At 44.5% G+C, this 12,873-nt stretch overlaps 1 protein-coding gene across 7 annotated transcripts in view; it reads right to left on the bottom strand.

Moving 5' to 3' along the window:
- The window catches only part of aplp2 (amyloid beta (A4) precursor-like protein 2), a 43,330-nt gene that overhangs the window by 17,029 nt on the left and 13,428 nt on the right, over positions 1-12,873 (bottom strand). For all 7 annotated transcript variants that reach the window (XM_081715998.1, XM_027023672.3, XM_027023677.3 and 4 more), the window contains exons 2-3: positions 6,616-6,789; positions 5,989-6,118 (exon numbers count right to left, since the gene is read on the bottom strand). In XM_081715998.1, coding sequence (XP_081572124.1) covers positions 5,989-6,118; positions 6,616-6,789 — 304 coding nt within the window. The remainder of the gene's footprint in view (positions 1-5,988; positions 6,119-6,615; positions 6,790-12,873) is intronic.

Genomic DNA, 12,873 nt, shown 5'->3' with positions numbered 1-12,873 from the left:
AAATGATTCCAGACAGATGACAAATTTTAACCCTGATGTAGGAGAAATTTTCATTTAATTTATGTAAGGTCAGTTTCACAATGATACCCCTGAATGGGTTCTGTTATTGGAGGAAGTTCTCATTTTAGCCGTTCACCTTTGGGCCCAAACATAAGGTGGTATTGCAGAATTTATCATCTGGTACAGCAAAGCTATCCATATGAAAAAATGGTTCTCTTCCGCACTTATTTTTGTGTAACATACTTGAGATAATGAGCTTGTGTTTCAGATTTGATATATTTGTGGATGCTTGTTCCAATAAAGGGGTTTTTCAGTTCAAATCTCTGTCCCTCACACACAGCGTCAAAGATGAGGGGGTGAGAGATGGACAGAATGAAAGAAATAAGTGAAATTAAGAACCAGTGAGGAAGGAAGACAGAACAAGGCGAAAGAGTGTTGTCTCTAGAGATATGACGGTACAGCGGGCCCAGTTCATTTTTTGGCCTTGGTAGCAGTATGTTTTTTTTCTTAAACATAAAAAGATACAGTAAAAAAAAAAAACAACAACATCATGCTTTTAATGAACTCCATTTTGCTTATAGACTTTTCCATGTGGAAGAACAGCAGCATGACTGACTAGATCTAGTTTCTGTCGGTACTGTACGAAGTTGAGGGGAAAACCATTCAAATGAAAAGTGATCCTTAGCTTTGACAACCTGTAGCTACTTTGCCTTCTCTATTTTAAATAAGAGTACATTTGAAATAAAGAGTAAATACGGGATATATGAAATGTAAAAATAATATAAAATGCAACAGCATGTGAGCTACATATTCATGCATTTTGAGGTCCCCAGTTTTGGTGTCTGTCCTGTGTCAGTTCATTTTCGAATTCTCTCCATGACGTTTCAGAGTTCAGGAATTACTTGAACTATTATGTGACTGTGTGGGAGCGAAATGACAAACAGACCAGGATCAAATGCTGCAATATTTTCATGGGGATGGATTGGGGGAGGGGGGGTGTGTTATTTCGTTTTGTTTTTCTGAAACTGCCACAAATCATTGCAATGCAGCTCAACGTGTAAGGGACACGGCTGGATGTTGGTGATGCAAATAAGACGACATCATGCTTGATGCGTTTCCGCTCAAATAGCCAACAGTGCCAAAACAATGCTTGCAGACTGTACTCTGTTTAGTCTTCTGACCCTTGTCATCATATTAAACACTGAATCCAAAATGTTCCCACACAGCGGATTTGAAAGACGGCGGTACCTCTTCAAACTTGCTTCTCGTCTCGCTAGCTCCATTGTGGAACTGACAGAATATTTGTTTTTTAGCTTCCTCTCTCTTCCATCCTGTATTTGCATACAGAGGGTGAAAGGCGCCAGGACGATATTTGCATATAGATCACTGATAGGCTCAAGGATGGTATTTGCATACAGAGCACTGATGGGCTCCAGGATGGTATTTGCATACAGAGCACTGATAGGCTGGGGGTCGAGGGAAATTCTAAGACTGGGCTCTAGAGTTGTTCTGCGGGTCTGAACATTCATGTAGTCTGCAGCCAAGACGGTTTTGGAAATTGTAGGAAAATGAAAGGTGTATCTTAATACCACAGGTCCACCAACACCACTACAGCCTCTCCCAAATCCACCCACACCACAGCTCCCCAGAAACCCCCCAGACTTCTCTCAATTCAGTTCAGCTGAACTATACTTAAGACGGTCATGCCAATATTGCCAAAGCACAATAATGAAATAAAATACAAAAGCTGAACATTGTCAGTGGATCTTGGTGATGGCAATAATAATAAAGAGTATGAGAAACAAAATTAGAATAAAACTCCACTAAATAAATAAAATTATAGTTAATAGTCAAACTAGTTATGTTCTTATGCAGTGAGTTTGATGACGGGTCACACCGGTAGGGTTCAACAAGTTACTGTCCCTTTGGTTGGGGCATCTTGTTATAGTTATATTCTTATGTAGAAGAGAGTGCGTGACTGAGAATGAGTGAGCGTGCAAAGAAGAGAGTGTGTGAGAGCACACAAGAGACCCCAAAGGAAATGCTCTAAAGATAAAAAAAAAAAGTGTGCGGTTAGCCATTTCTTTCTCTTATATCTGCTTTTTTAAATACTGTCCCTGTTAACTTCGGTACACAGTACATCATGCTGTATTCCACAGGCCGACTCTAAGCTACTCTTGCAATGACTCCGTTGACTGGGGATCTGATTACAGTGTTCTAAATTAAATCCACAGTGTCATAAAAGGGCACTACAGTACAGAGATTAGGATTACACATAGACAGGGGTGGGGTTGGGGTGGACTAAAGACTAAACAAATAAATGAAGGGAGAAAAAAGGAACACGTAAAACCCAGTTAAGCAACACCGATTCCTCCAGCCAGCGTACACTACACACGGCCACTGCGTTGGGCTGCTCGGTCGTCAGGGTCTTCTGGGCAGAGGCTTCTGGGCTGTTTGGCTGCTGTCTCTGTCCTCTCCTCATTGGTGGTGCTGTACTGTCTGATACGATTGTTTGTTTTTCACCAGGGAGCAAAACACGGCATTTAGGGAGGGGGGGAGAAAAAAAAAAAAGCAGAGAACAGGGCGTCCTGGGCCAGGCGTCTGAGGAGTGGCTGCTAGCGCGTCTCTCTGGACCGTGATTGGCTCGGTGCTGCTGAGGTTTGGGAGCAGGATGGCACGTTGAAGGGAAGAGGAACACGTCAGGGGAGTGGGGCGGAAGTAAACTCCACCCAGCACCCACAGTCATGACCTCTACCTTCACAATTACAGTGTCCCCTCCACTCTCCCTCCCCGAAAATGAAAATGCAATGAGGGAGAGAGAATGCCTGGTAAAATCACAGTCCTTCTGTGCATGTGTGCATACTCCACTAACCACAGTCTCAACAAACATTCATTCTCTTACCTCACTGGATCGTACTGTGTCTCCCTCTACTCTCCACAACTGCTGTGCATGTCTGAGTGTGTGTGTGCGCGCGCGCGCGCAAGCTTGTTATGCGATGCACCTTTTTATATTCCCCTGCAACAGTTAAAAAGGAGCTCGCAGCAGTAAACTGCGAGGCTGTAAAGCTGCCAAGCCTTGAGGGTTTCTTACAGGCTTTGCTCATCACACCTTTGTTCTGCTGGACTGGTGACAGGAGCACACAGACACCCAGCAAGAAGCCCATTTCATTCTATTACAGCCTGGAGAGAAATGGTCCTCTCTAATCAAACAGCAGCAATAATACTGAGCACCCGTAATACATCGCTAATGGAGGCATTAATAACCTCAGAGAGGTGAGACAGGATGACAGACTGGGAACAGAAGGGCAGAGCAGGGCTGAGACCAGGACAGTCTCTGGCCAGGTTACGACAGGAATGGTGTCTTCAAAAAAAAAAACCAAAAAAACAAAAGCAGGTAATTTTAGCAGGTACTAAAATGGATCTATTAAACAAGTAACTATATTACAGAAGAACACAGTTACATTATCCAGTCAGTGGTTTGGGGACCTACAGAAATTCAAGTTTCTAAAACTTTATCCTGAAGTCAGTCTAGCCTTTTTCTCCACTACTGCAAAATTCCATTCTATTCAGCAGTATTTCTATGGTAACTCAAAAATCTCTTCACCAAACAAATGGCAAAATATAGACGCACATGTATTGTGTGTGTGCGGGTTTCATACACAAAGCATGCAGTGATGGTCAGACCAAAGAACACAGAAATTTTCTCATTTTAATATTAGTTTGCTTAGCATTCGCACTGATATTTCACTGCCTGCTGCCTGGCCAAAAAAAAAAAAAAAAAAAAAAGTCACACACTAATATTTTGTTGGACGGCCTTTAGCTTTGATTACGGCACACATTCGCTGTGGCATCGTTTCCGCAAGCTTCTGCAGTGTTACAATATTTATTACTGTCAACAGTTGAATTATGCATTACTAGGCATGATGGGTGCATCACTTCAGCCGCCTCTCTTCTTACCCTGATGCACCCATCACTCTAGAACAGGGTAAATCTGGACTCATCAGACCACATGGCCTTCTACCATTGCTCCAGAGTCCAATCTTTACGCTCCCAAGCAAATTGAAGCAGTTTTTGCCGGTTAGCCTCACTGACAAGTGGCTTTCTTAAGGCTACACAGTTGTTTAGTCTCAATCCCTTGAGTTCGCTTCGCACTGTGCATGTGGAAATGCGCTTACTTTCACTATTAAACATGTCCCTGAGTTCTACTGTTGTTTTTCTACGATTTGATTTCACCACACATTTAAAGTGATCACCGATCATTCAAGATTTTTTTCCGACCATATTCCTTCTTCGAAGATTTTTCCCCACTGTCCTTCCACTTTTTAAATAATGCATTGGATAGTTCTAAAGCCGATTTTAGTAGTTTCAGCAATCTCCTTGGATGTTTTCTCTACTAAATGCATGCCAATAATCTGACCCTTCTGAAACAGATTAACATCTTTTCTACGACCACAGAATGCGTCTTTCGACATGGTTGTTAAACAAATGAGAAGCTACTCACTGCATCAGTTTTGGTTAAACAACTTGTTGCCAGCTGAAACATAAATCACCCATGCAGTAATTATCCAACGGGAGGCTCTTACCCATTTGCTTAGTTAAACCCAGGTGGTAACCTTTTTTTTTTTTGGCCAAGCAGTGTATTTACCAGTGAACCAAAATACGTAAACAAGTCATATGAATGATCATATCCTGACTGGACAGCTTTATGACATTTTGCAACAATAACTACAACAGTGCAAACACTGCTCTATGCTGGGCTCAATGTACTGGTGGTGTTTGGGAATCTCTGGTGGTATTTTTTCCAGAAACTAAGAAAAGAGCACACCAAGAGCTGGTAAAGGGCAAAAGGAGTCAAAACTTACTGTGATCAGACCAGGGTTCACTTGAAAGCAGAGTGACCAGACCAGGGTTCGTTTGAAAGCAGTGTGATGAAACCAAGGTTCATTTGAAAGCTGAGTGACCAGACCAGGGTTTGCGGAACAGAACCAAAGAAGACTAATCAGCAGACTCTCCGAACGTCACCAAAGAAGAGTGACACTTGTGATGTCAATCAAATGACTGACTTCAAGTGGTGTGAGCCAATGGCCTCACTCTCTCACACCCACACAGACACCCCCACCCCGCCCCCATGAATCCTCCAACCACAGGCCCATTTCACAGCCCAGCAGCTGTGCTAATGGCTTTTCTAACCTACAAGGAAGTAGCAGGAGGGGAGAAAGGCATGGCAGAGCAGAGAGGAAGAGAGCATGCCATCTCCACCCCCGGCTCCACCCACAGCTGGGGGGGGGGGGGGGTGTTCTTACATGTTACTGTGTGTGCATGGGAGGAGAAATAAGGACAGAGACAGGACTGTGCGTGTGTGTGTGTTTGTCTGTCTAAAAGAGCAGAGAAGAAGCAGAATGAGTTTACTAACAGACAGTTGATACAGCTGAAATGAGTGTGTTGTTATAGTCAATTACTGCATGACCTTTGAGAGAAAGTGTGTGTGACCACTCACTTTGAAGCTATGAAAAACAAAGCAGCTGGGGCGGGACACACCGCTCGAGGCAGGAGCGGCTTTGCTAGCCTCCTAGCCCCTTGTCAGCAAGGGGAAATAAGATTTTGCTTTATTGCTGCTCAAGCCCTCCAACACCATAATGGACTTTTAGCCCTGCACCATCATGCTCCTCACACGGCCCAATTCCTGGAGTCAGGGCTTACACCATCACAGCTGACTCCAGCGCAACCCCCACACCATCTTGGCTCTGATGGCCATCAAGAGTCTTAATGGATGACATGCTCCCAATACAGGCTGTAAATTTAGAAGTTGCAGATTATTTGGTAAAGAACTGTAGCCACTGTGCTGGCATGTTTTGCCCTGTTCAAACTGCTGTTAGATGTTCTTGGATGTAGCTCTTCAGGAGCAGGGTATGTACTATATCCTGGTGGGATTTCATAGCTAAACTAGAGGTTTTCCTTGGGTAACCGCACTGTCAGGTAAAAGCTCACCCAAGCACTTGTAAGGGACAACGGTGTGGGCGTGGCCCTTGCACTGCTTTTTGTCTTTTTTGCACCAGTTCTCAATCTTGATTGGTTGGTTGGCCTCCACCACATTTGTAATTTGCAGCTCAGGGTACATCTGAAAAAGAGCGAGAGAGCGAGAGCGAGAGCGAGAGAGAGAGAGAGAGAGAGAGAGAGATTTTAGCAGCAGTGGCAGTCAATGATCTATGCCTTACAATCTCCAGATACCATCTGCTCACGAATGAAACAAGCACACAGTGCAGCAATGCAGAAACGTATGAGGAGGGTTTTCACACTGCACTCTCTAACAGCAGATGAAAGCAGTATGTGTGATGTATTACAAGATAAATATTTTAATATGACGGGGAATAAGGGACAAACAAAATGAAGAGGGAGACAGTCAGATGTTATGGCCTACTCCCAGACTATCTTTGCAGTTTGCGGTTTTCCATACCCAGTCCATACATGGCTGTATGGCTGTATACCTATAGGGCTGTACGTGTGTCCTACTGCAGGGCTATACGGGTCCTACTGCATGCCTGTAGGATTGTACCTCCCCTCAGTGCTACAGCAGTGGCCCTATGCAGCGTTCCGTAGCGTGTCGCACCGTCTCACCTCCTGACAGTACTGCAGCACACCTTCCTTGGTTCCTACGCAGGTCTTGGTTCCAGAGGGGTCCGGCTCCCAGCGGCCCGTCTGAATGTTGACATGCATGTTGAGTTTCCCGCAGAACATGGCCACCTGTGGTTCTGCCACGGCGAAGCCCGTGCCTGCGTTGGCAGCTAGCGCCTGGAAGCAGAGGGACAGCAAGGGAGAAAGGAGACAAGAAACAGGTTTAAACCTTTTCACACCACGTGCCTCGGTCATTCAGATACACAGTAAATGGCACAGCCCCCTCAAAAAAGCACTGCATCAATTATCTGTTTGAGAGCAGGCCGTAGAAATTAGCTGAGAACACAAACAAAAAAATACAAAACACTTTAAACCACTTTTCACCATATAGCGTACATCATATGTTATAAATCTGCCATTTGCCATAGATTTAATTTCATTAACATTTGGGCTTTTGCCTCTTACACACCTCTGAACTGTGTTACTCAGCATGCACATGTGCATGCTGTTTTTTCTACAGTTTCCTGGACTTTACTTGCAGTAACTGTTAGTGTGGGGGTTTTATGTTGGATTAAATTACTGCTGGTGGTGGTGTAGAAAAAAAAGGAATTTAGAAGGATTTTCAGTTATACAAAAAACAGTTTATTATTTCACTGACCAGAGCAAACATTTTGCCTGCATAACACTTGGGGATATTGACCCACCCCTTCGTCCCCGCCTCGCCCCTTCCTGTAAACTGACCACACTCGTTCACCGAATTCCTCTCTTCCTTAAACAGGAACTCCTTCCTCCCATTCGTGATTAGGGCCAAAACAGGAGGAACGGCTAAAATCAGACAAACTGCGAGATCCAAACCCAGCTGTGCTGACGCGGTCCATCTGTATGATCAAAGTCCAAGTCAAATTCGTTTATATAGCACTTTTTACAACACGCGTCACAAATGGTGCCTTACAGATGAATGAGTCCAGATCAGCTGTTCCAGTAGGAAGATGATGAGCTCAAGATGCTTTTCTCAGCAGCAGAGGGGAGGTCACACACCAGCTCACACACAGCAAAACACACTGCTTTAGCGTTCGAGTTAATGGAACGACACGCCTCAGACGTGCCACCAGCTTCTTCTGATGGAGCTCATCAAAGGAGGGAGGAGGAGTAAGGAACACACAAGCGGACACGCACAGCATAGTTTGGGCGGGGGGGGGGGGTGCAGACAACACAATCCTGAAGGGAGGGAGCAGTCTGGCTTGGGACGTGACGTCCAAGACACCAGTTAGTGATTGTCACTATCAGGTGGGTGACGTACTCCATCTCCAGGTCCCGTGTGCCGAGACGAGTGGGGGTGGGGGGGGGAGGAGTCGGAGTGCAGAGGGAGGAGCCAGCATGCAGACAGAAGACAGGAGGACACAGAGGTCAGTCCCTCTGTATAATCCAAGGCAAAGCAAAGGACGAACATGCCCGTCACAGATGCCCATACAGGAACAGCATCGCCACCCCTCCCCCACGCCCTCCTTCCTGCTATTCTTCCACCTCTCCACCCCCCGCTCCCTCGCTCCCGCACCCAGTCGCCCGGACATGGGGAGGAGCAGGACAACAAAACAGAAGGGAAAAAAAAACTAACTAGAAAAGAAAGAAAGAGCAGGCCTTTGGCAACGAGCAGGGTGTGGGGACAAAACCTCTCCCGCCATATCTCATTCCCTCGCTCCCTCACTGCTTTTTATTCTGGTTTTTATTTGGTATAGTATATCACCAGTAAATGGATACATAGAGGATATAGATGGTGAGAGGTCTTCCCTCTGTGTGTGTCACAATCACATTTACACTCTGATTGCGAAAGACTCCAGTAATGAAGTATCATAATATAGCTGTTGCCCAACACCCATTCCAAAAAGAAGCCAATGTTGCGAGAGTGTGCGCGAGAGTGACTTGTTTGTCAGAGAGAGAGAGAGATTAGGACAATGACCTCACTAGTGGATACACAGGAACAAAAGATTCTTTGTGTACAGTGCTGGCAGTATGGGCTCTGTGTGTGTGTGTGTGTGTGTGTGTTTTCTTTTGTATGTGAGAGCTGGTAGGTCAGATTTGCTGCAGTGATGTCCAATCCAACCCATATTGCCAGCCCTCCACATACACAAAGACCACACATGCGCGCACACACACCTCTCACCTTCACCTTCCCTTTCCCTTCCTGAAGGAATATCAGCACTGGTGTGAGGGAATACCAGCACTTGTTCAAGGATATTCCCACACACTAAGGGAATATGTACACTGAAAGAATACCAGCACAGAGGGAATTTCATAAAGTCGTCTGTGTCCATTCAGCATTCTATGTTCTGGTGATTCCTCAGACTGACAGGAAACACACTCTGACAGCAACGAAACACCTGTCAAAATGTTCAAATGCGCACACACAGACAGAGAGAGAGAGAGAGAGAGAGACTGAGACTGAGAGACAGCAAGAGAGACAGTGAATGAGAGAAAGAGGAATAACGTGCACAATTATTACTGTTAGAACTGTTGACTGGGTTGGTCTTTTTTCCATAACCATTTTACCATGCTTTCTCTCTTTACTCCCATAGCTGACAGTAGCTGGACTGAACCACAGTGGAGTGCATTAATAACTGTTCTTATGGGCATAGTCCCAGTGCCAAAGCTGAACGAACACACACACACAAACAGATTGAGCATAGCTCATCTGGTAGTGGTAAACCCTTTCAGGCGTGGTCAGGTGTTTGAGAAGGAAAACATTCCAAAATTGGATGAAGTCACAGCAATAAAAAGTCATTGAAACTCCATAAAAAAAGAAAGGAAGAGAGAGAGAGAAAGAAAAGAGAAAGAGTGTGCATAACAACTGTGAGATGTGAACAGGGCACCATGTGCATGACCACACTGGATTTACACCAGGGGAAGACCTGGCTTTACTCACTTACACCACGGAACCTAAGAGAGCAGGTTACCGGCAGACAGACACACATACCCACACACTCACCCACCCACGCCTCTAAGTAATAGCCAACTATTACACAGTCCTGTGGGGCTAATCCTGTGTGCAGACGTTCAACCGTACAGTAAACTCCACTACAGACAGGGCAGTAAGACGCGACACAGATACACACATCATACCTAATGCAAAAACACAAAACACAATGCGCGTACACACGTCATATCCACCTGCACACACACACACGATCACTAGTGTCAGTCTGAATTCCCCTCTGTCTCTCTCTCTCTCCCGATCTGTCTGCATGTTATGTTCTCTGAGCCACCCGTCACGCAGGTGACCACAGCAGGAGACATTAAAGCACGCTGGAAAAGGATCAGAGCACAAGTCAGGACACAGGGCCTGGGGCCAGTACAGCACAATATGACTGAGCAGGTAATGATCCTCACATATTCTCAGTAAACACACAAGCACGCGCACACATGGTCAAAGTCAGCAGAAGCAAAGATGAAGTGAAACTTCAGACATTTCCACAAAAGCAATACTCAACCATAGCAAGATGAGGTCATCACAGACTTGTGCAAATGCAGACAGAGAGCCTCAAAAGACTGTGTACTAACACTAATCTGGTAAAGACAGAGGGCTGTGTGTGTGTGTGTGTGTGTGTGTGAGTGAGAGTGAGAGTCCAATTGTGGAACTACACATCTATTTTGCAGCTCTGCTTGGAAACAAAGTCAGTCTGGAACTCCCATCATTCTCATACAGTGGAACAGAAGTAAACAAGACACCTTAAACAGGCAAATCAGAAAAGGAGTCATCAGTACAAGCTTCCTCTTTGAATGGATATGACCAACTCCAGAACGAACACACACACACACACACACACACACACATGATTCTCTAAACTGAAAAAATACTGATCATGTAAAATTTAGATCATTATTAGTGAATTATAGGTGGCCAAGAATGTGTTCAATGAGAGAAATGTGACGTTAAGATTACAATTAAAATCTAGTGTTTACACTACAATTACAAAAAGGTACTCTGCCTCTGTCTTAAGCGTACAGACAGTGTGTATGCCCAGGGGAAGACAGGATCAGAGCTTTGTATTAAAGCCAAGGACAAGCACATGATATGTAATCCCCACTCACACACTGCCCTATTCTCTCCAGCACCAGCCAGCTAATCACTACACTGCAGATCAGTTCAGTCACATTCCAGTGCCCTCCAGTTCGGTCAGGCTCAGTGCCCTCCAGTGAAGTCCAGTTCAGTCCAGTTCAATCAGGCTCAGTGTGCTCAAGCGAAGTCCAGTTCAGTCAGGTCCATTGCTCTCCAGTGTCAATTAATGATTTTTCTCCATTTCACTTCTCACAATCTGAACATCTTTTTGCACTTCTGTCTGACTTTATATACATTGCATATGGATGGGTGCAAGACAGACACAGAGAGAGAGCGCATGTTCTAGGAGGATAGCTGTCTCTTCTCTCAAACTCTTGAGTAGACATAAATGACGACTTGTTCCAGTGCCCTCGTCTCTATGGAAACGCTTCTACAAAAGCACCTCAGCTATTCATACAGAAAAACAAACAGAAGACAGACACAGAGAGAGAGAGAGGGGGAGATGAGTATGGTAGGGATGCTTATCTGAAAATCATACAATAAAATTCTCATAAGACCACAATACACACGCAAACTACAGTACTGATGTACATGAGTGCATTACATTTTTTCTTTTTTTCAAATTTAGAAATATCCTAAATTTAGATTTTTCTGGTTTTCACCTAAACCCACTGAAAAAAGGTGAGGTCATATTTAATACTTTTATTAAAACAGATAAAAACTGGCAGTCAGAGGCAGAGTATTAAGTGAACCATGTAGGTGTGCGCTGGGTGTTTCTCTGAGGTGACATTACCCAGAAAGAGCTGCCTGCTACATGTGAGGTTTTTTTTTTTAACACGTGAGCTATGGATCACAGCTAGGGCACACGTGAGCCATGATGTAATTTGAGTAATGATGTAATAATGCAGAAGTGTTGAAAACCAGGAGGAACAGCTGTAAAGGACACAATATGGCCATCTGTCCTATAGACAAGTCTGAATCTTCTCAAAATGCATTTACCTACATTCAGTAATACGTGAGTGAGAGATGTAGTGTGGGGGAGACACAGATGTCTTCACACACTTGCATAGAATAACCTTTCAGTTAATCCACCTGCTTTGGGAGATGCGCATGAAAGGCAGTCCTGGTGTATGTGTGTGTGTCTCAGTGAGGATCATGGTGTGAATAGTACACCATGTGTGAATAGTACACATGCATTTCAGACTGTAGACCCTTCACACAAGTAGACACCCCCAGACAGACAATTCCCCGCCCCTTACACACCACCTCCACATACACACACTGGCGGTACCCTCAGTCCCATCACACACACACACACACACACACACACACACAATCTCCCTTCACATAAACAGCTTGTGCTCCCTCTCACACAGACACACACTCTCTCGCTCAACCAGTCATCACAAACACACACCCTGTGGCGTTTCCAGCTGTCCAACCGTAGTACAGGATTACATCGGGCTTTTTCTGCCTCTCAGTAAGCATGGGCTTGAGCAAAACAAAGAGGAGGACCAAGAGAAAGGAAAAAGAAACCCTGCTTGCGCGCGTCTCCTTTCTTCTCAGCAAAGTCAGTTTTGGTCTCTTTTTCCCTCCTCTCTTATTGCAAAGAACTTTTATTAGGTTTCCTGAAAATGACTACAGCAGTTCAGACCCAAATGAAGAGGAGGAATTAGCCGAATCTGAGGCTACTGTTCTGCAACCCAGCCACCTGGACGGGATTTCAGAGTGGTTGGAAAAACAAGTGTCCAGGCCAGACAATCTAACACTGAGCACAGCACTGTTTCAGCAAGATGAACTCAACTGGTCCACCGTTCCCAAGCGAAAGACATCATAGTGGTGGCACTGTGTGGACTTTAGGCAGAAAACGGGAGGACACAACATTAAATGACGACACATCTCAGTATTACCTTTTTATAATTAGTAATCATAAGTAATCAGTTTAAGTTGCTTGAAAGAATAGCATTCTGCTTTCTAATAAGCACTGCAATAAGAATAACAAACTGTAGTTATAAACTACAGTAACAATAACAGCAGTTATAATATGGTAGACTACAGAAACCACAGCAGTAATATGTTAATATACTATGGTAATGTCTACAGTTACAGAAGTACCACAGAAATAACGAGATACTTTAGTTTACATTGTTACTGTAACAACTACAATATAATAGCTACAGGAATAAAGCAAGAATATATGATAAACT

This window comes from Electrophorus electricus, chromosome 6 (genome assembly GCF_041902795.1).
Source record: "Electrophorus electricus isolate QZ-2024a chromosome 6, ASM4190279v1, whole genome shotgun sequence".
Classification (NCBI taxonomy): Eukaryota; Metazoa; Chordata; class Actinopteri; order Gymnotiformes; family Gymnotidae; genus Electrophorus; species Electrophorus electricus.
Note: the sequence above shows the minus strand (reverse complement) of the source record. Positions and strands in the feature narration are given on the sequence as shown.